Here is a 24,738-nt window from a genome sequence, read left to right as displayed (position 1 = left end):
GGACCCATTGGTCCCGACCTGTACCTACCTGTAATGCCCCTAAGTTTAGTATTACGGGGCAAATCAGAACCTTGCCTCCTCAGACCAGAAGAAACCGGAGGAAGGGCCGAAAAGAGCCGTGCTTAAGAAGAGGGCACCAACCGACTTGGCCCCATCCCTACCGCCCCGGCCGACTACAGTGAAATCCTGGTGTGTCCTATATCCCCCAAGAACCCGGAGGACTTGGCTGCCTTCCCAAACCAGACTTTATCTCCCGTGAGCATCGTATTAGCTTACCCTCAGACTCTGGCTCCAGCCGAATCCACAAGTCTGCACCATCTGCACCCGACACCCATTGCCCAAGTTCGAGTGGACCAACACCATGAGGAGGTCTGCCTGGCGATCATGACCTGGGATCTGATGAAATCAGACCTGCCTTAGGTTTCCAACAGACGCCTGCAGCCCCTTTCTGGAGGATCCCCTGCACCTGTCGTTCTCTGACCTTCGGTGGCCCAACCGACAGAGTTCCGGCATCCCCAGACATCCCAACTTACCTCTCCAACTGGTGGTTTCTTCCAGTAGATCTTTATCTCCGAGCCTGCAGTGTTTGTTGCAACTGAAGAATCCCCATTGAAATCAACAGGGCACCTGACGACAAATCGGTACCCCGCACCCGGCAGCCCCAGTTCTGCTGAGGGTGCACCTTGTGTGCTAAATGGATCCCCCTTTGCCCTGAGCCTAACACCAGGAGCTTTGCTCCCACAACCTTGTGGCTTGCTTGTGAGCAGCCACCAACCGGAGGTCCCCTATCCCCCATTGGATACCATTGGGCCTCAGCACTCTGCACCCACCTGCACTAGTGCAGCTGAGGGTGCTTTGAAAGTGCATTCTTGACCCTGGGGGAACTCTTGTTCTAACCCCAGAAAGCCAACTCCCAAACCTGTTGCAGGGATTCTGCTCATACACAGAACAATGCGCAAGAAACCAGGACCTCAATGAATTGTGGTGTACCAAAAAACTCACCTCCGTACCTAGAACCCCTATCCGACTAGCATCAGTGTCTCATTTGTTCTCCGTATCATCTCGAAGCTACCAATGATTAGACAACCCAGAACAAGCGACTTAAAGTACTCTCAGGAATGGTGGGAATCAGAAACACCTTTTCGTTATTATTCTCATATCAGTCCACAACAAGAGTAATCAGAGACACAGTAAAGTTTAAAATGTTTATTTTTAACTACGTGCTCTAAGGTGCAGTACTTTGGCTAATATAAGCAGACAAATGATTAAAAACAAAACCATCAGCATTGTCACAATACCATAGAAAATGAATGGAGAAATCATATTACAAATGATAGTGGAAAATAACCACCCTCCCTTTGCTAGTAAACTAGTTTTATGAAACTAATAGAAGGTCTCTAGGCTTGAATGGGGAACCCCATACCGTAAATATCAGCTTAGGTGAATCACATCACACGATCAGCTCTGCTCTCTGTGTCTGGAAAGGTTTTTTTCCAAGTGTCTGAATCATGCATGCAAATGCAATATTAAAGGCACCTGAGTTTCAGATATTTTCAGCTGTGTGCGTGTTATGGCTAGAGCGTGGGCCGATCAACCTGAATTCAAAAGCGTAGATTATTTGACCTGGACGGCTTCTCCACACAGTGTTCAGACTAAGGTCGCGGTGCACGTCTAAGGCTGTGAACAGACCGTTCTCATGTGAAGAAAAAGCAAGCAAGCAAGCAGTTTTTCTTGTAATAACAGCTACCTGCAGTGTCGTGTGCAAAAGTGGCAAGATGGCGTTTTACATCTAAAGTGCTTATGCTAACCTAGCAATGTGTGCACATAGAAACCCGTCCTCACTACAAACCTAAGTACTTACCTTGAAACCGATAACTTCATTTCCTCCCATAGGATTGCATTGACTGGTTTCTTGTGAAAATTGTGTTGTGTATTGGTTTGTATGAATATCTAAGAAACCGCAAATATACAAAAAGCGATTTCATTACAAGACCGGAGGCTACCATTATGCATATTTCTTTTAATGCAGTCCCCAAGCCGCATACATCATAAAGCAAAGGTTCCAGACTAGAACGTTAGCATCAATAAAAGGCATGAGCCCATAACAATCTGCTTTTTTTAAATGTGGCTCCTAGCAGATAAGTTCTTTACATTACTTCTCTCATTTAATACTGTATAATATCATTTATCTTTCTCTAATTTGTTCTAAAATGATACTGTATTATATTGTCTCCTTTATCTAGCCTCGTGTACTGCTCCTATTCCTATTTCTACTCTTTAACTTCTTGGGTCCTAAGCCCCCTCCTCCCAAACCTCTTTTCGGTCAACCGACCTCCAATTTACGGAGATCGGCTTATGACCTAATTTTCTCCCCTCTCGCCTTACTTTGCGCAAATCTATCACTTGCTTTCTCGGGGGAGAGCCCTGCCTCCCAACGGCGGCTCTCCCCCTTGACTCTCCTTACCTCATTCACCTTAATTCGCTTTTGCACGTTTTTTTGAAACCTTCGTCTTCAATCATGACCAAATGTTTATTGGAAGCCCGTATACCCTCTTGCGGCCTTCCGATTCCTCCTCTTTACGGAGAACGCCTCTTTAAAGGAATGCACGTTAGCAACACACGCGTCACGTACCCGGGGTGCTAAGGTGCATTCTTCCTCCACCCCTCAAAGCGTTTGATCCGATCGTGCGAGTGAGCTCTTTGACAGTTGCTCGCTCGCAGATCGGGCGACTCATTTAATAACGCTTTCTTTTCAGAACCTTATAAGCATTCGGCTTCCTTACTAAAAAAAATAATTATTTTCCTATCAAACCCTTATGGCTAACGTTTACCAACTTAAATATTGTAATCTTTAGTACCAATTCATTTTTCATGACTAGAAAGTTTGGCTTTAAATTAAATATATAAAATAATTATATATATTTAAGATTTTACCATATAGAGAGAACTTTTTTCTTAACCCTATTTAAAATAATTAAATATATATATATATATAACAAAACTTCTCTCAGGCTTCACCCCGAGTCCCAGGGTTCGTCGCAGCAAATATATATATAATATGATAAAACACTCCTGGTCATCTACGTTGATTCTGATGAGGGTAACGCTACCATCCCTAACATGGATAACGAGACATTCAAAAGCAGGATCCACAAAGAAATGAGATCTTGTATGTTCGAAACCCTTTCTAAAGCTATGATTTCTAAAAGATCTCTCCCCTCTCATGAGTTTGATACTATTGAGATCCAAGATATCCTACCTACTGAAGATCTCACTGAAATAAAGGGGAAAAGACTTAAGAAAAACAAGAATACCGATCATGCAACCCCCAAGAGCACTATGAGAGGGCCCAGCACCTCAACTTTTATGGGAGGTCACCACACCTCAAATTCAACGGGTGTCCTTGGCGGCACAAATGTTAAAGGTGTCCTCAGCGGCACAGACTATCCGGGTCTCCCTTGCGGCACAAATTATCGAAGTGCGCACAAAAATGATCTCCAATTGGGAGACGAGGAATTCCAGGATACCGACGATGATACCTCTGACCCTCCAGACGAATATATCCTGGACCTCGATGAAGATGACCAAGAGTTTTACTCTCAACCCTTTGATGAAGAAACCCCTTCCTCTTCCAAGGAAAATATTGTAGAACCTCTAGGCGAAGAGATGTTCTCTCCCCTTAATATAAAACATCCTAGGAGTTCTGAATGGTTTCCCCACGAACACGTTAGCAAATTCATAAAAAAAATTGATAAGATTCCCTCTAGAGAGAAATACTCGGAATCTATTGAGAGCTGAATGCTCAAGACCTTCTATAAATGACAAAACCTGCCAAACCCCAAACCTGGACCCTGAACTTATCAAATATCTCTTTAAACTTGGAAGAGACCCAAGAAAAGGGATGGAGAGATCTCTTAAGGGTTGTCAAGACCGGGTCCTCGATATCCTTTCCCCCTAGCAAGGATCATTGATACAGCAGAAGACCGCAACATCAATGGGACCCCCCTTTAACACCGAGATAATTAGAGGCCTAAGCCAGAGAGCCTTGATTTTATTGGGTAACGCCAATGCCAGCCTTAACTCTGGAAGGAGAAGAGTAGTCCTTAATAAGATTTCTCCTAAACTAAGTGATCTAGCTGACAAAGAACCCTCCCTCAACCCTAAAGGTCTTCTTTTTGGGGAACATCTTATCAAGACACTAGGCAAATAAGTGTCTACTTTCACTGCTTTAGCCAAGGCTCACCAAAACATGAAAAGGGTCTTCAACACCAATAACCTTTTTGGAAGGGCCGGAAGAAGGGGGCTCCCTTCTGGCCATTTCAACCGCAGAACCTACCCTAGATTCAGAGGATACGGAGGAAGAGGTTACCAACCCTCAATTACCCCTCAGTTCTTCCCACAAAGAGGAAGAGGATTTCGCTCCAGAAGCTTCAAATTACGCGGTACATCCAACGACAACAACCATCAAAGTGAGTACAATTCCTGCTTTCCTTTCCCCTTCCCCTCCTTTTTCCCCAAAAGTGGGAGGGAGACTCAAATTCTTTTTTCACAATTGAAAATTAATAACTCACGACCCATGGGTTCTAAATACTGTGAGCGGGTTTATGATAGACTTTACAGAAATCCCTTCCCAAACTTCTTTCTCGAGAGACATCCCTCTTACCTTAGATCAGGAAAAGATAATAGAGGAGGAGATTTCTTCCTTGCTTTAGAAAGGTGCTATCAGAGAAGTTCCCTTAGAGATGTTAAGATGTATAAGCACACTCTTCCTCGTCAAGAAAAAAGACAAGGGTTGGAGACTCGTCATAAACTTAAGGGAACTCAACAAATACCTAGTTTACAGACATTTCAAAATGGAGGGCATTCACCTTTTCATGGACTTACTATTAGAAGGAGATTGGCTAGTCAAATTAGATCTAAAAGACGCTTATTTTACCATCCCTATGGCCAAGTCTCATCAACTCTTTCTTCAATTCCTGTGGCAAAACCATCTCTTTCAATTCCAAGCTCTCCCTTTCGGACTCTCATCAGCACCATGGTGTTTCACCAAAGTGATGAGATCAGTCGCCTCTTCCCTAAGGGAAAAGGGTATTCGTATGATCATTTACCTCGAATATATCCTTATCCTTTCCCAAGACCACTCTCAAATCATTCAGGACCTGAAGACTGTAATAGACCTACTAGAAAACCTGGGGTTCATTATAAACACAGAAATGTCAATACTATCCCCCTCCAGATCTTTGGAATTCCTTGGTTTTACCGTAGCTACCACGAAATGTCTTCTTCTACTCCCTCAGAAAAAAAATTCAAAAAGAGATCAGACCTGTTCTGAATCAACAGAACTTATCCTTAAGGGAACTAACCAGGTTACTCGGTCTCCTTTCTTCTTCCATCCAAGCTATCTTTCCGGGCCCACTAAATTATCGTGCTCTTCAGAAAATAAAGGCGAGGGCCCTTCGTTCAGGCCTCTGGTACGGGGATCTCATCTCCCTGGACCAAGAAGCGAGACTAGAACTGAATTGGTGGTTAGAGAACCGGGATGCTTGGAACGGAAAAGCAATTTTTGGTTCAACACCAGAATTTGTCTTAGAATCCGATGTGAGCCTCCATGGCTGGGGAGCGGAGTTTGGTCTCCGGAAGAATCTTCCCACCATATAAATTTCCTGGAACTGACCGCCGGACTCTATGCTTTGATGAGTTTCAAACAATCTCTTCAAGGCAGATCTGTCATTCTAAAGATGGACAATATGTCCGCAGTTGCATACATAAATCGTCTAGGTGGAACAAAGTCAGTAGATCTTTTGAACCTAGCCAAGAAACTTTGGTTGTTTTGTCTAGAATACAAAATCTCTCTAAGAGCCGAATACCTTCCAGGGAAAACAAACATTTTGGCGGATTGGAACTCGAGGTTCCTCTTGGACCACAGCGATTGGAAGCTCAACCCCTCTGTCTTCAACTCTCTCAACAATATTTGGGGTCCTCTGGGAATAGATCTCTTTGCAAGCAGGTTAACTTTCCAACTCAAGAATCACTACAGCTGGATGCCAGACCCGGGTGCTCTAGCAGTGAATGCCTTTCTTCAGTGTTGGAAAGAGACCAACGGGTACGCTTTCCCTCCTTTTGCAATGATACAGAGAGAGTACTCTAGAAAATCAGACACGAACGCTGCTCGATTGTCCTTCTGGCCCACCCAGGCCTGGTTTCCCACCACCCTGGAACTTGCATACTACTTTCCCTTCCTAATTCCTTCCCTCAGGGATCTCCTTACAGACGTAGACGGTCGAAATCACCCCCTGGTTCAATCCGGGAATTTGAACCTTCTTGCCTGGAGCGTCAGGAGATCCAACGATCTCGCAAGACTTTCGTCAACAGCTTCAACTCTCCTTGGAGAATCTTGGGCCCCCGTTACACACTACCGGTATAACAACATTTGGAAATGATGGGTTCGTTGGTGCTTGGAAAGGAATCTGGATTCCGTGGAAGCACCTATCGTTGACATAGTTAACTTCCTTGTGGAACAATTCGAAAGAGGTCTTAGTTATAGATCTATCAATTGTTATAGATCGGCCATCTCCGCCGGACATGCTCTCGTCAATGGTAAAACTGTAGGTGAGAACGCCATTATTTGTAGAGTCCTCAAAAGTATTAGACTTAGGAGACCTCCTAGACCTTGATATCAATCTCTATGGGATGTGAAGTTGATTCTCGATATTTTCTCTAGCTAGCCTGATTATATTCTTTTGAATAACCAGAATCTTTCCATTAAACTTGCCACTCTGCTTTGCCTAGTAACTTGTTGTAGGGTCTCTGATGTTAAAGCTCTCGTAATCTCTAATAGATCCTACAACATGTTTTGAGCCCATTTTGACCTGTTTAGAAGAACCAAGACGATGTCTGATTCTATTTTTTTATCCACGCTTTGATTTGTGCAAGAAACTTTGTGTTGTGGATTGTATGAAAAGGTACGACTGCAGAATGAATTCTCTCCGTCCTTTAGGTGTAAATCAGTTACTTATTTCTTTCGTCAAGCCTCACAAAGCTATTTCTTCTGCTTCTATTGCTAGGTGGGTTAAAATTGTTATGAACTTAACAGGTATCGATTTAAAAATGTTCAAGCCTCATTCTATCAGAGGCGCCATGGCCAGTAAGTCCTTCTGGTCCCGAGGTAAGTTGGATGATATTCTTAAGGCTGCCGACTGGTCTAATGCTAGAATGTTCGCTCACCATTATTGCAAACCAATTTCTCATATGTCTGATGTAGTCTTACAAAGCTACCAACATGCATAATGGTAGCCTCCGGACTTGTAATGAAATTGTGATTCTCCTATTTCCATGACTAGAGAATCTGTATTTCATTAAAGACACGGAGGCTAACATTATCCCTCCCTCCACTTTCCCTTAGATACTTATAACCTAAAGTATATATATTTTAGTCTAAACATTTCTGATATATTTGTAATTGAAATTTCTTATGAATTTTATTAATGCTTGTCCTTTGATATACCTCTGTTTAATCACATTGTTTGCTTCCTCTCTTTACCATTTATTTATTCCAGAGTTACTTGCATCTCTCTCTTTCTTTCAGATAATCTCTCTTAACTTCAGGATTTTGACATTCGCATGTTCATCGTTCTTGCTCTACTATTTTTACTGGTGGTTTAACAAAGTTATTTGGACATTTTTTGGAACTTATCCTGCTCTACAATTCATTTAAAAAGAGGCAGATTGTTATGGGCTCATGCCTTTTATTGATGTTAACGTTCTACTCTGGAACCTTTGCTTTATGACGTATGTTGTTATGTTATGTTAATCAGGGATTTATAGAGCGCACAGCTACTCAACAGAGTGTCCCGGCGCTATGACAGTAAAAGACAGAGGTAAGGCTATGCACCCAAAACTATTGAAATAGCGGGGAATCGGATTAGATTAGCTGTTGGAACATCCAAATTTTTAATTGTTTTCTAAACTCCAAAAGGGAGGTAGTCAGTCTAAGGGGGAGAGGCAGAGTATTCCAGGCACGAGCCACTTGTACCTGGAAAGACCGTCCTCCACAGCGTGTTCTGCAAAACCTTGGCGCTGAGATCAAATGTTGATGGGCTGATCTAAGCGATCTGCACGGGGTGTAGTAAAGAACTCTTTTACGAAAGTAATGAGCCCCTAACCCGTGCAAAGCTTTAAAAGCAATGGATAGTGCTTTGAAAAGAATCCTACAGCGAACCGGGAGCCAGTGTAATTTCTTCAAGTGGGACGAAATCCGTTCTCTGACTCACAGCTTCAGAACTGCTCTGGCCGCAGAGTTCTGCACGACCTGAAGTCTGCTCAATAAGCCCTCCGGTATGCCAAAATATAGGACATTAACATAATCCAATCTAGAGGTGATAAGGGCCTGCACAACCATCTTTCTATGCGTCATTGGCAGGAGATAAAGAAATTTCTTAATCATTTTTAGTAAGCCAAAACCAGTACCAGTCACAGTTTGGACTTGTGTTTTCATTGATAACATATCGTCCATTTTCACCCCCAGATTTTTAACCAGGTTAACGTCCGTCTGGGGTGGTGACATTTCGTCAGGCCACCACTGTTTCCAGATGTCCGATGGAGGGGAACCAAAGAAAATGATCTCAGATTTCTCTGGATTACATCTGAGTTGGTGGGATTGAAACCAGAGGAACACTTCGGTCAGGCAGGCTCTAATCTTCTGACCTTGAAAGTCTTCACCCTTCCCACAAGTGAACAACAACTGCGTGTCGTCCGCATAGGATATAATCTTCGCATCTCCTGCCTCCGCCAACTTTGCAAGGGGGGGACATATACGGCTTGGGGACTGCATTAAAAGAAATATGCATAATGTTAGCCTCCGTGTCTTTAATGAAATCCAGATTCTCTAGTCATGGTAATAGGAGAATCGCAATTTACTTAGCTTTTCTCTAGGAAATGTCCCAGTGATGTATCTAGGCATATCACACCGAGTAGAAAAAGTAACTACAAAAGTTATCTGAAAAGTAACTGAAAAGTAATTTAAACAAATGACTTACCTGTAACCAATCCAAATGCATGCAACTGCATTCAAGCTGTATTTACCTGCATTATTCTTTCACAGTGTCCTTATAGTAACCTGTACTAGGCCTGGCTTGGTTCTAGAAAATAAAATATAACTGTAAATATTATTTTTAAACAAGCAAATGGGTCTGAGTTCAGTCTTTGAGTGTGTGAAATCATTTCTTGCCTGAGTGTGTACAATAAATGCTTAACACTACCCTCTGATAAAGCTTTTCTGCTCGCCCACACTACCACAAATAGAGAGTAAGGTATTATCTACTTTTTCCTCTGCCTACCTTTGGGTGTTTCACTGGACTCTGTGCACACTATATCTCACTTTGGTATAGTATATGTAGAGCCAGCTTCCTACATTATTTGTTTCCCCAGGTCACTCATATCACTGGTTTTGCTCAGGTGCAGATAAGTAACCATGACACTAATCCTGATCGCTCAGAAATGGGCTATACATTGTTCTCCGATCTCTTGGAGATGGCACTACCAGGTCATCAGGACTTGTTAACAATGCAAAGGGTACAGGTATATCACCTTGAACCATCAACCCTCAGCCTAGCAGCATGGTTCGTGGGGATCTAGTGATTGGACATGTGGGGCTTCCACAGAGAGCCATTGAAGTCCTAAGAGAATGCAGATGGTCTATTGGTTCATACAGTGGGGCATCAGGAAGAGGTTTGTTTCACACACCGGTGATCAAGATATTTCTATAGGTGGCAAAAAGGGTAGCTTCACCAAGGGCAGTAACCACTGCACTGTGGAACTTAAACTTCGACCTAAAGTTGATGTGTTGGTCTTTGGAGCTTATGCATAAGAAACTGCTCAAAACTCAAGTCAGCTCTTTTGATTGCCATCACCTCTTTGAGAAAAGTTAGTGAGAACAAACCAAAACCCACAACGTCTGCCAAAGGTCATGTCCCATTTTCATGCTAACTAAGCAATCTAAAAAAACAAGATTGTTTACAAAAATGTGCTTCATACTCTGGATAGCAGAAGGGTAGTCCTGTATTACTGGAAGGAAATGAGCCACATCTGGAAGGGAAAACAATGTTCGAGGCATATGAGCTGCAGATTACACACTTTTGCATAGATCGCCATCTGGTGTTGGGCCCGGATGTTTGCAGTTTGTTTTTCCTCTTGCAAAGTCTTTGGAAGTCACGAGGTCGGTGACTCCTCCCTTGGCTCGTATTGCGCGTGGGATTCGGCTCCATCCTCAGATTGTTTTTTTTTCCGCCATCGGGCTCGGATGTAATAATTCGCGCTCCGGTTCCAAACATTCCAGTTCAACGATCGAAGCGGTTTCCTCGCTCTCCGCGGTATTGTTTTAGATACTGATCTCCTCAATCACCTTCTTCTTCGACGCACCTTCGATTCCAGTCATCGACGGCGGCCTTCGGGCCTATCCAGGCTCTGGTCCCGGCTGATGGAAAGAACTCCATTCAAGAAGTGCCCTCGATGTGGGTCCAAATTCCCCCACACCGATCTTCATGAGGTGTGCAACCTCTGCCTCTCCCATGCACACGAGGCTCGAGACTGTCCCGCCTGCAAGTCTTTTAGATCTAAAAAGACTATTCAAGATCGAAGGACCAGACGAAAAATGGCGCACTCCTCGACCTCCGTTCCAGTCGACCTCTTCGGGGACGACGTCGAAGCTCCGGGACACCAGCACACCGAAGAGGACCTCATCAGTGCTTCTGAAGCCGACGACTCGGATGTGGAGGACATCACCCCGGCGCAGAGGGTCGTGAGTAAAATACCCCCTCCCACACCCGCGCCGACACCCAAAAAGGCTTTGGTCACGCCTTCGGGCCTAGACAAGACTAAAGACACTGCTTCGAACACCCCACCTTCGGGCCTGGTGACGAAGCCAAGTAAGCCTTCCGGCGGCTCGGGCTCGAGCCAGCCTGCCAGCGGTGCCGAAAAAACACCCTTCGGCACCGAAGAAAAAACCGGCCTCTACCTCGACACCGAGCTCCACACCATAACCCTCGGTGTCCAAACCCAGCCTCTCGGTGCCGACCAAACATCATAAGGCCCTCGGCACCGACACTCCCGCGCCGAAGCCTGTCTCGGCACCGAACAAAAAATCAGAGGTTCCCAAAAAGCACGGCACAGACAAGCCTAAGAAGCCGTCGGCCCCGAAAACGTCGGCGCCGACCGAACATCCAGTGTCGCAAGAACTTTTTACACTGGATCCTTTGCAGAAGACACTTACCAAGGATCCAAAAACTGGACATTTGGCACTGTCTTCTAAAAAGAGACATTTGACAAACCAGCTCCACCTCCAAAGAGGAAGGACTGTGCTACCTCCCCTTTCAGAGTGCCTTCCCTGCCTCCTCCACCCTCTCCACCTCCGCCCCCTCCACCTTCTCCACCCCTGCCTCATCGCTCTCCGACCCTGTCTCCAGACCATGATGATCAGGGGGACCCATACTATGACCCAGCAGATGTGCCACAAGACCCCCCCCCCTACAGGATCCCCAGACCCCTGGGATGATTATAATAATCCAGACATTCCAGATGTCCCACAAGATGACCTCTATCCATCCAGGCCATCTCCACCAGAAGACTCACTAGGTTTTCACCACCTACTTCAGAGGGCGGCACATTATCACGGGGTAGAGCTACACACTGACCCAGTAGAGGAAGATTTCCTCGTAGACACCTTTGATACTGCGCATAGGTCTACTGCTATACTACCTATGCTCAAAGGGGTAATAAAGCATGCGCCCAAGGTTTTTAAAGACCCAGTCAGGGCTAGGGTCCTAAACCCACGCATAGAAAAAAAGTATAAAGCTGCCCCTACAGATCCTGCCTACATCAAAGGGCCAGCGCCACTGGATTCCCTAGTGGTAGCCACCGCAAGAAAGAGATCAAATTCCCAGGCGTCAGGCGAAGCACCACCACCTGACAAAGAATCAAAGCTCCTGGATGCGTCAAGAAAACGCACTGTGTCACAGGCAGCTAATATATGGCGTATCGCCAACACTCAAGCGCTATTGGCCAGATACGACAGAGCGCATTATGATGAACCTGAAACCATCATGCACCATCTCCCACAAAAATATAAAAATAGGGCCAATGAATTAATCCAAGAGGGTAAGACCATAACTAATATCTCTATATGCTGTGCCTTAGACGCAGCAGACACAGCCTCCAGGGCCATTAACACCAGTGTCCTACTCCGTCGACCCGCTTGGCTGAGAGTTTCAGGCTTTAAACCCGAGGTACAAGCCTCCATATTAAACCATCCGTTCGATAAGGAACATTTATTCGGTCCAAAGATAGATGAGGCCCTCGAGAAGATGAAAAAAGACACCGATACGGCGAAATCTATAGGAGCCCTACAGTCACACCCTCCTAGGCGCTCCTTTCGCCGCTCTTCCTTTCGGGGCACAGGCAGAGGCTTCTCATCAGACAGCGCGTCCACGTCCTACAAATCCCCTCCTCAGTCCACCTTCACAAAAGGTTATCAAAGAGGCAGCTATAGAGGAAATAACAAAGGCAGAGGCAAAACAAATACCGCCCGCTCTGCCACACCGCCTACCCAATGACTTTCCCCTGCTCCCACCAGACCAACCCACTCCGGTCGGGGGCAGACTACAAAATTCCCTTCACATCTGGGAGTCCATCACATCAGACAAGTGGGTGACCTAAATTATTCGTTCAGGGTACTGCCTAGAACTCACATCTACCCCCCCCAACATTCCACCCAGGCAACGCCCAATGTCACATGAACATTCCACGTTACTAAAAGAGGAGGTAATCTCCCTCCTACAAAAACACGCAATAGAACAGGTCCCCCACGATCAGCAAAATGTAGGGGTCTACTCCCTATATTTTCTGATACCAAAAAGAGACAAGACTCTGCGACCTATCTTAGATCTCCGACCTCTAAACACATACATACATTCGGACCATTTTCACATGGTAACGCTTCAGCAGGTACTTCCGCTCCTCTCCCAGAACGACTTTCTCACCACACTGGACTTGAAAGACGCGTACTTTCACATTCCGGTATACCATGCCCACAGAAAGTACCTCAGATTCGTAGTGGACGGGCAACACTACCAGTTCAAGGTGCTCCCATTCGGGGTCACAACAGCACCACGGGTATTTACCAAGTGCCTAGCGGTAGTGGCGGCACACCTCAGAAGACAGCACATTCACATCTTCCCGTATCTGGACGACTGGCTCATAAAAGCCGCGTCCTACGACCAATGTGTACACCACACCGCCACTACAATCCAGCTACTTCACCAACTAGGCTTCACGGTGAACCACCAAAAGTCTCAGCTAACACCATCCCACATAAAGCAATACCTCGGTGCCACTATAGACACCTCAAAAGCCATTGCCTACCCCAATCCGGCAAGGATCGCAGGCATTCAGGTTTTGCATCAAAAATTCATACTTCAACAGTCCCTCCCAGCAAGAGTGTTTATGCAACTGATAGGGATGATGGCCTTTTGCATTTTCATAGTACCTCATGCAAGACTCCAGATGTGTCCACTCCAAGAGTGCTTAGCGCGCCAATGGAACCAGGCCCAGGGGCAACTGACAGATCTGGTGTTGGTAGACGGTTGCACCCATCGCTCTCTGCAGTGGTGGAACACCACAAATCTTGTCAGAGGTCGACCGTTCATGGACCCGGTTCCACAAATAATCCTGACAACAGACGCATCGCTCTCCGGCTGGGGAGCTCATCTACTACACCTCACAGTGCAGAGCACATGGACGCCGCAACAAAAGTTACTCCACATCAATCATCTGGAGTTACTGGCAATCTTTCTAGCCCTAAAAGCCTTTCACACACAGATTTTAGGCAAAGCAGTCCTTATCCGCACAGACAACATGACTGCCATGTACTACATCCAGAACCAAGGCAGCACACACTCTCCACAACTCTCTCAACTAGCACAGAGCATATGGAGATGGGCAATCCCACACAAAATCTTTCTCCTGGCCCAGCACGTCCCAGGAGTCCAAAACACCATGGCAGATCTGCTCAGCAGACAGACGCAACAGATCCACGAGTGGGAACTTCACCCGCAGGTTCTCCGCCCGTTCTTTCAGATGTGGGGGTATCCACAGATAGACCTATTCGCCACCCACGAAAACAAAAAATGCCCAAGCTTCGCCGCCAGATACCCACACCCATTGTCCAAAGGCAATGCAATATGGATGAACTGGTCAGGCAAATTTGCATACGCCTTTCCACCTCTCCCACTAATTCCATTAGTGGTGCGAAAGCTACAACAGCACTCCCTCACACTCATTCTAGTAACTCCAACATGGGCCAGACAACCGTGGTACACCACGCTGCTGGAACTCTCAGTAGTGCCACACCAAAAATTACACCTCTCACCATGCCTCCTAACCCAGAACCATGGAGAGATCAGACACCCGGACCCAGCTCAGCTCAACCTTGCGATCTGGCTCCTGAGATCCTAGAATTCGGATACCTTAACCTTCCCCTCGACTGTATGAATGTTATCAGAGAAGCTAGACGTCCTACCACTAGAGCCTGCTACGCTGCCAAGTGGAAAAGATTAGTTGTTTATTGCCATAACAACACAATCAACCCTCTAGATGCATCCATACAGCACATCATATGCTACTTACTACATCTACAAAGATGTAACCTAGCATATACATCCATTCGGCTACACCTCGCAGCAATTGCCGCTTACCTACAAAACAGACAGCACCTATCACTTTTCTGAGTGCCTGCCATTAAAGCCTTCATGGAAGGCCTAAAACGAATAATATCCCCCAGAGTGCCACCCTCACCTGTGTGGAACTTAAATATAGTGCTCACAAGGCTAATGGGTCCGCCTTTTGAACCCTTGCATAAATGCGAACTGCAATTCCTCACATGGAAAACAGCTTTCCTTGTAGCTATCACCTCCCTTAGAAGGGTCAGTGAAATACAAGCACTTACTATACAAGAACCTTTTCTCTAAATGCACCCGAACAAGGTTGTCCTACGTACCAACCCAAAATTCCTACCCAAAGTAATCTCACCCTTTCATCTAAACCAATCGGTAGAATTACCTGTTTTTTATCGCAACCTCAAACGGTTGCAGAAAGGGCTCTACACACACTGGATGTTAAAAGGGCCTTGCTTTACTATATCCAGAGAACACAACCTTTCAGGAAGACAAAACAACTGTTTGTCTCTTTCTCTCCACCTCATAAAGGCAACCCCATCTCTAAATCAGGGATAGCTAGGTGGATTGTAAAATGCATACAGATTTGCTACCACAAAGCAAAATGCACGCTATCTGTTCCCCCTAAAGTCCACTCTACAAGAAAGATGGGGGCTTCTATGGCTTTTCTAGGGAACATCCCATTAGATGATATCTGCAAAGCAGCTACATGGTCAACACCGCACACTTTCACTAAACATTACTGTGTAGATGTGCAAACCAAGCAACAAGCTAGTGTGGGCCAGGCTGTACTAAAAACACTATTTCAAACCACTGCAACAGATACCGGTGGTCGCCGCTAAGGTTGGGAACTGCTATATAGTCTATGCAAAAGTGCGTAATCTGCAGCTCATATGCCTCGAACGGAATATGCTACTTACCAGTATGCATCTGTTCTTGGCATGTAGAGCTGCAGATCTACACACGCCCACTCGCCTCCCCGGCTACCTGTATCTGTTCCAGTCTATCTTATTTTAGATGTAACATACATGGGTTTCTTCACTGTTATTACTACGCTCCATCTTTCCCTGTTGGCAAAAAACAATCTGAGGATGGAGCCGAAGCCCATGCGCAATACGAACCAAGGGAGGAGTCACCGACCTCGTGACTTCCAAAGACTTTCCAAGAGGAAAAACAAACTGCAAACATCCGGGCCCAACACCAGATGGTGATCTATGCAAAAGTGTGTAAATCTGCAGCTCTACATGCCAAGAACAGATGCATACTGGTAAGTAGCATATTCCTTCTCATCTCCCCCCTCCCCCAAAGCAATCAATGGCTCACCAGTCACCAAGACGACTTCTGCAAAAATGCAGACAAGTTAGGAGACAGTGGAGTGGCGCTTGGTCAAAAATAAAGAGCACAGTTTTCAAGAAAGTTGCAAAGCTGGCATTCATAGCGAATGTTCCCACAAATGACATCTGTATGGCACCCACGTGGTGTTCCGTACACACCTTCACAAGACATTATTGTGTGGATATCCAAGTAAAACAAGGAGGCACTGGTGGAACAAGAGTATTGAACATCTGTTTGCAAATACAAAAAAGTCAACCTAGCCTTCTAAGAGGTAAAAACACCACCACCATTGATGCAAAGCACGTGAATCCAGAAAACATTTGCACTGCTGAACGAAATGGTAACTTGCCTGTTGGGAGAAGTTTTGCAGCTGCAAGAATTTTCTTGATACACATCGAACCCTCACACCGCCTCTGAAATGAGGGTTTTTTCCCTGAAGACTCAAGACTACAGACTATATGTAATAATTTGTGTAGTTTCTGTATTTTCACGTCTGTTTTGAGGATAAAATCATAAAAATTGCTTTCCCCCCTATTTCTTAATGATTCAGAGGGGTCCACAGAAGTCAAAAGGTTAAAAACCACTGCAATAAAGTCTCAGTGTAATAATGACCTTCAAACCTATAAATTAGTTTGAGCTTTGAAAGACTATATTCTTCCCAAGTCTTGAGATTTACATTTTACTGTGGAGTACAATTTATGTAGGCTCTAGCGAAAGTTAATTGGATGACATGTTAACACCCTCCATAATCCTCATAGAATTTATGGGAATTGTTGCTACTATTTGTTGAGCCCATGAATCGTGCCTCATCAAATTAGCTAAACTATTAGAGCCTGTAAACAGAATTTCTCAAATAAGGTGATCTGAACAACCAATCATCATAGGAAGTGATGTATACTTGATATTTTGCTCAAAGGAACACTCTGATCATGAATTTTCTTTTTTTTAAAAACACAAAAAAAACTGCAAACTATTTCTGAAAGAGACTTTACCTTAGAATATTCCCCAGGTGTCAGACTGGATCTGGAAAACTTGAGCAGTGCCTCTGCATTCTGTAGGTGGCATGGTTCGGCTCTGCATTGAAAGTGACGTTGCAGTGCCTATATGCGCACCACCCCAGCGTGCTGACGTCAGTTCCTTTTATTCTGAACCAACAGCGTGGATCCGGAGAGTTATCTCTGTCATTTTTTGACCAGTCTTTCTGATTGAGACTTTGAACTGCAGATTCCTCACCCTATAATATTCCCCAGGCATTAGACTGAATCTGGAAAATCTTGAGCAGTACCTCTGCATGCCGGTGGTATATCTCTGTCGGGCAGCTACCCCACAAGCATTCCATCAACACCGTGGTCTGCATGTTTTCTCACAAAGGGATGAAAAATGATCTTGTGCTCTTATACTCCTCCCTTGCCGTTCTCATTTGCTGTGGAATCGTCCCACAGGCTGAAAATGGAAAAGTCCCAGGTTTCGAAAATAGAATAAAATTCTCTTGAAAGTGATTGTTGCCTTTAGTCTCGAGGTTCTTTCCTGTCATTTTCCTCCTGCTGTCCTGTCAGCACCTGTTAGGAAACACATTGTTTGGCTCTATTTTTTTATTTTTTTTAAATCAAAAAGATCTGGCAAGTGACAGGCTTACTCTAAAGGCAACTTCATTATTCTCTTGTGTGGCCATATTTCTGGTAAGGAACATGGCTTTTGTGACTGTTTCTTAAGTGCTAGATTAACTTTGGTAAATTAAGGGATTAGGGAAGCTTCCTGATGTCTTCTCTTTAAGGAGACAGAATGGCTAAAAAGTAACCAAAACACAGACTTAAGTTCGAGGCATGTGGGCTGCTGAATTCATATCTGTGCATAGATCGCCGCCTAGTGTTGGGTCCGGATGTTTGCACGTTGTTGTCCTGGAAGAGTCTTCGAAGTATCCTTGGATAGGTGACTCCTCCCATGGACTACAGTGCGCATGGGCATCCTCTCCATCCTCAGATTGTTTTTTTCCGCCATTGGGTTCGGATGTGCTATCTTAGCTCAAGTTAGGAAAAACTTTTGTCGAGGCCACAAGGCCTTTAGTTCGCGTCGGTACTGTTTATCGATCGGGTTTCGATACTTTTTGTTAGTTTACTAACTTTCAGCACCGACTTTGTTCGCATTTGCCTGTCCATCGACTCTACTTCGACGATGGAATCCAGGACGCCATTCAAAAGGTGTCCGGTATGCAATGCGAAGTACCCACACATCGACGTCCATCCGGTGTGCAACAAATGCCTTTCGCCGGACCACGACGAATCGACATGTATGGCCTGTGCCCGGTTCCGTTCAAAGAAGACTCTGCGGAATCGTCGAGCGGCGAGGCTCGAAGCGCAGCACGCGGCACCGGCCCCAGCTGACATCTTCGACGAGGCTGACGACGTCGAAGAAGTAGAAGTCTTACCCTCCAGTCCCGTTTCCGAACACGAACACGAACCCGGATCGGACGAGGCCGACGAGTCACTCTTCCACAGAGGTGAAGACGACACCGAGGTAGGAGACGACGAGGAGGCCTTAGGAGCCGAAGAGAGTAGCTCCGATGATGAACAAGGCCTACCTGTTCAGACCGAAATTTCACCAGCGCCACAGACTATGGCTCCGGTCGAGGGATCGCCTTCGGGCCTTACCCGAGACCTATCACGCAGTCCTTCGGCCCCGCCCTCGGGCCCGGCCTCGGACGTTCAGCGGCAGCCATTACCGCTTAAGCCAGCTGGTTTCCCTTCCACGAAACCGAAACCGAAAGCTGCTCAGGTTCCTACGAAACCGAAACTGAAAGTGGCGCTAGTCGGATCGAGGCCTTCAACACCTTCGACGCCAGCGCACCGGGTCGGCACCGACCGCACCAAGAGAGAATTCGGTGCCGAACTCGAGACGGGCGACATGGGAGTCGACAAACGGAAGAAGGTCATCGGCGCCGACAAACCTGCCCGGTTACCGGCGTCGACGCCACCGACACCGAGGGCCGTCCCGCCTGCTACGCCTCGCAGCACTCCCTCGACGACACCAAAACCTCACGTGTCGAAGACGTCGACGGTGATCTCCGCACCTCGACTCGATGCGCCACGGGCGCAGAAGATATCTGCAGCCGCCTCGACGACCCTGGCGGGGGCCACGACCTCTAAGGCGCCCCGAGTACGGCCTGGCGCGATGCCAGGCTGCAGATCCAAGGACGCCCTCCAGGACCCGTCGGGTTCCGGTTCGGCTCCGGCGGTTTCGTCGGTGCCGACCAGCATTACCTTCGGCTTGCCTCCACCCACAATCCCGAAGGCGTTTCAACTCAGGACACAGGTCACCAAAACTGCGGTTACACCTGTCGAGCCGTCTCCGTCACACGTCATCGACGCCGACACTGGCAGGATGATTCTCCACGGCCGAAGGATAACTTCGGAACCGCCATTGGAGCCTTTCAGGATCCCGCTAAAGAGGAAGCTGCCTGTGGACTCAGAACCTCTCCTGTATGAACCCTTCTATTCACCCTACCAGGATCCACACCGGGCCTCCCCCACACGCTCCGACACGGATGCGTTGGGGGACTACTTGGATGAACAAGTCCCCTACCATGTGGACACGGACCCTGATGACCAGCAGGACCCTGACCAAACTTGGGGCGACCCTGCAGACCCCAGTGCACCTCTTGATGCACAGGACACACAACTATATGGGCCAAAAACATCACCCACAGAGGATACTGCGGCGTTCAACGCTCTGATTGAACGTGCGGCAAACAACCATGATGTACAGCTTCACTCTGATATCATCGAAGATGACTTTCTAATGGACACCTTTGCATCCTCAGAAAGACATGTAAAGACTCTGCCAATGTTGAAGGGGGTCCTCAAGCCAGCCACTGACATTTTCAAGGAACCCACCAGGGCACGAGTGATAAACCCCAGGATCGATAAAAAATACAGATCAGCACCTGGGGATCCTACTTACATCAGAGGCCAATTACCACTCGACTCCATCGTTGTGGCGAATGCCCGCAAGAGGGCACACTCGCAGACAACGGGTGACGCTCCTCCCCCGGACAAAGAGTCCAAGGTGCTAGAGACCTCCGGCAAGCGAGTTGCCGCACAAGCTGCAAACATATGGCGCATAGCTAACACTCAAGCGCTCCTCGCTCGCTACGATAGAGCGCACTATGACACACTGGAGCAACTTCTTCAGCACCTCCCTGACCCCTACAAAGAAGGTGCAGAAATCCTTATCAGAGAGGGACAGCTACTCACAAATGCTGCCATTAAATGTGCACTAGACGCTGCAGACACGGCTGCCAGGGCCATCAACACTAGCGTCATCCTACGACGTCACGCCTGGCTACGTATCTCAGGATTCAAGCCTGAGGTACAAAACAATATACTTAATCAGCCCGTCAACCCCGACTTTTTGTTCGGACCTGAGGTTGACACCACCCTCGAGAAGATAAAAAAGGACACGGACACTGCAAAGTCCATGGGCGCCCTACAAACTCAGTCCTTTCGGAGCGGCTCCTTTCGTCGCCCCGGAAACAAGGGGGCAGGTAGAGGACAGGGGTCACAACAAACATATAACAAGGGTAATACGCAGACCACCTACGATAAGAACACCCGAGGTGGCTATCGTGGCTCCAGTACCAAGGGCAGAGGACGTGGCTACGGCAACACCAGGTCCTCCCCCAAGAACAAGCAGTGACGCCCTCTCCCTTCCTCCCGACCACATAACACCTGTCGGGGGAAGGCTACAACGGTTCCTGTCCACGTGGAACTCCATCACCACGGACAGGTGGGTCAAAGATATTATAAAACACGGTTACTGTCTGGAGTTAACTTCCACTCCACCCACAATACCACCAAGAAACCGTCCTATGTCCTCAGAGCACTTAACGCTCTTACAGCAAGAGGTAGAAAGTATGCTTCTAAAAGGCGCTATCGAGCTCGTACCCATCCACGAGCAGGGCACGGGGGTTTACTCCCTCTACTTCTTAATTCCAAAAAAGGACGGGTCGCTCAGGCCTATATTAGACCTGAGACCCCTGAACCAGTACATTCTTTCAGAGCACTTTCACATGCTCACTCTACAGCAAGTCCTTCCGCTTCTCAAGCAGGGAGACTTCCTAGCATCACTGGACCTCAAGGATGCGTACTTCCACATACCCATCCACCCCTCACACAAAAAATACCTCAGGTTTACTGTTCAGGGGCAGCACTATCAGTTCAAAGTCCTTCCCTTCGGCGTGACAACAGCGCCCAGGGTTTTCACGAAGTGCCTAGCTACGGTGGCAGCACACTTACGGAGGCAGCATATACACGTCTACCCCTACCTAGACGACTGGCTCGTTCAAGCGAAGTCGGCCCAGCAATGTGCAAGCCATATGTCCCGCACCATTCACCTTCTTCACAGTCTGGGATTCTCACTAAATTACCCAAAGTCCCATCTCCAGCCCGCACACGTACAACAGTACCTGGGCGCGACTATAGACACTCTGGCGGCCTCAGCTCAGCCAAGTTTAGTGAGGATCAACAGCATACAACTGCTGATCTCCAAGTTCAAACACAATCACTCGCTTCCAGCGCGAGTGTTTATGCAGTTGATAGGCATGATGGCCTCCTGCATCTTCATAGTCCCGCACGCGAGATTACATATGCGCCCACTTCAGGAGTGCCTAGCACGTCAGTGGAATCAGGCTCAAGGACAGTTGAAAGACCTAGTGTTGGTGAGCGGTCGGGCATACAACTCTCTGCATTGGTGGAATCCACAAAACCTTTGCAAGGGGCGACCGTTCCAAGAGCCTGTTCCACAAATAGTACTGACAGCGGACGCGTCTCTCCAGGGATGGGGAGCTCATGTACTACACTACACAGTGCAGGGACTATGGACGACACAACAGAAGAAGATGCACATCAACCTTCTGGAACTGATGGCAATCTTCCTGGCCATGAAGGCTTTCAAAGTACATCTGTGCAACAAGGTCGTGTTGATCCGGACGGACAACATGACCGCAATGTACTACATACAGAAACAGGGAGGGACACACTCTCCACAGTTGTCTCATCTGGCTCAGAGCATGTGGAAGTGGGCCATTCAGAGGAACATGTTCCTCATGGCAGAACACCTCCCCGGCAAGGACAACCAGATGGCGGATCTGCTCAGCAGACACAGCCACCAGATGCACGAGTGGGAGTTACACCCATCAGTACTCCAACCGTACTTCCAGCAGTGGGGTCACCCAGAGATAGACCTATTCGCGACAAGCGAAAACGCAAAATGCCAAAGCTTCGCCGCCAGATTCCCACATCCGCAGTCGCAGGGCAATGCGATATGGATGAACTGGTCCGGCAGATTTGCGTACGCTTTTCCCCCAGCACCGTTGATACCGCTGGTGGCTCGCAAACTCCGACAACACTCCCTGACACTCGTCCTAGTTGCTCCCACGTGGGCACGCCAGCCGTGGTACACCACCTTCCTCGAACTTTCCGTGGTACCGCATCAAAGGCTGCGGATCAAACCCGCGCATTTGACGCAGAACCATGGAGAGGTTCAGCACCCAGATCCGCAACAGCTGAACCTGGCGATCTGGCTCCTGAAGTCCTAGAGTTTGGCTATCTCAATCTGCCACCTGACTGCATGGACATCATCAAGGAGGCCAGGAGACCCACTACAAGAGCTTGCTATGCAGCCAAATGGAAAAGGTTCGTCATTTATTGCGGTAATAATGACATTAACCCGCTGGACGCATCCATCCACGACATCATATGTTACCTCTTACACCTATACCGATGCAATCTGGCGTACACCTCTATACGTGTCCATTTGACCGCAATATCAGCCTATCTGCAAACCAGGCAGCACCTCTCTCTATTCAGAGTGCCTGCCATCAAAGCATTCTTGGAAGGACTCAAACGAGTCATTCCACCTAGTCACCCACCGGCTCCAATGTGGAACCTCAACTTGGTCCTCACACGCCTGATGGGTCCACCCTTTGAACCTCTACACTCATGCGAGATTCAATTCCTTACCTGGAAAGTAGCCTTCCTGGTAGCGATCACTTCCCTAAGAAGAGTTAGTGAACTCCAGGCACTAACCGTTCAAGAGCCATTTATTCAGGTTCACGCCAACAGGGTCGTACTACGTACCAACCCCAAATTCATGCCCAAAGTAATATCGCAGTTCCACATGAACCAGACTATTGAACTGCCCGTTTTCTTCCAAAACCCACAAACTGTTGCAGAGCGGGCATTACATACACTAGATGTACGGAGGGCCCTCATGTACTACATCGACAGGACTAAACCCTTCAGGAAGACAAAACAACTATTCGTTGCCTTTGCCCCACACCACAAAGGTAACGCCATCTCCAAAGCAGGGATAGCCAGATGGATAGTTAAGTGTATTCAAATCTGTTATCAAAAGGCAAAACGCACATTAACTATTCCACCACGAGCCCACTCAACACGCAAGTTGGGGGCTTCCATGGCCTTCCTAGGAAATATTCCCCTGCATGATATATGCAGAGCAGCCACATGGTCCACTACACACACATTTACAAAACACTATTGCGTAGATGTGCAGTCAAAACAGCAGGCAGCTGTAGGACAGGCTGTTCTCAAAACACTTTTTCAGACCGCTGCAGCTGGCACGGGTAGCCGCCGCCAATAGAGGGCACTGCTATGTATTCTATGCACAGATATGAATTCAGCAGCCCACATGCCTCGAACTGAATATGCTACTTACCAGTATGCATCTGTTCTTGGCATGTAGGGCTGCTGACATTCATATCGCCCTCCCTCCTCCCCGGCGCCTGTCGCAGCTGCAGCTCTCAGAATTATTGCAAGCATGGTCATCACTTTCTGTATCTACTCCATCACTGCCACAATGGCGAAAAACAATCTGAGGATGGAGAGGATGCCCATGCGCACTGTAGTCCATGGGAGGAGTCACCTATCCAAGGATACTTCGAAGACTCTTCCAGGACAACAACGTGCAAACATCCGGACCCAACACTAGGCGGCGATCTATGCACAGATATGAATGTCAGCAGCCCTACATGCCAAGAACAGATGCATACTGGTAAGTAGCATATTCAATACTTGATGAGACCCATCAAGCCATCCAGTGTACCCATTTCTTGACTGCTGTTGAAACGCATATCTCATTTCTTTATACATTCACTTGGTGTATCCTTGCTTACTTGGTTTTGTGCTCTCCAATTCCACTTCTTCCTTTAAGAGATGTATAAAAAGCATATGACTAGTGTATACTTGACATTGTTTTCCTTGTGTGGCAGTAAATCAGAAAACCTTTTTTTATTCTCTCATTTGTTTTAAACATCTCAGCATTGACACACCTGGAGTGATTAGCAGAGTGTCTCAGCTTTTCAAGGGCCATCCAGATCTCATCATGGGCTTTAACACCTTCTTACCACCTGGCTACAAAATTGAGGTGCAGACCAACGACTTGGTAAACGTGACCACTCCAGGGCAGGTCCACCAGATTTCCACGCATGGCATTCAGCCTCAAGCTCCTCCACCACCACCACCACCACTACCACCACAGCCCTCTGCACAATCTACACCAACCCCATCTCAGGCAGCACCACAGCCGCTTCCTGCCAAAGTCAGCAAGGTGAGGAGAGTAACATTCATTTTGATGGTTGGAAGGCAGAACTAACGCTAGATTACCG

The 24,738-nt window shown here is 47.1% G+C and overlaps 1 protein-coding gene across 7 annotated transcripts in view; it reads left to right on the top strand.

Moving 5' to 3' along the window:
- Positions 1–24,738, top strand: part of SIN3A (SIN3 transcription regulator family member A) — an 822,316-nt gene that overhangs the window by 231,341 nt on the left and 566,237 nt on the right. For all 7 annotated transcript variants that reach the window (XM_085643842.1, XM_085643840.1, XM_085643838.1 and 4 more), the window contains one exon: positions 24,392–24,680. In XM_085643842.1, the coding sequence (XP_085499968.1) occupies positions 24,392–24,680 (289 nt within the window). The remainder of the gene's footprint in view (positions 1–24,391; positions 24,681–24,738) is intronic.

The sequence above is a fragment of the Triturus cristatus genome, chromosome 3_1 (genome assembly GCF_964204655.1).
Source record: "Triturus cristatus chromosome 3_1, aTriCri1.1, whole genome shotgun sequence".
NCBI lineage: Eukaryota > Metazoa > Chordata > Amphibia > Caudata > Salamandridae > Triturus > Triturus cristatus.
The sequence above is the reverse complement of the archived record's forward strand: the minus strand, read 5'-3'. Positions and strand labels throughout refer to the sequence as shown.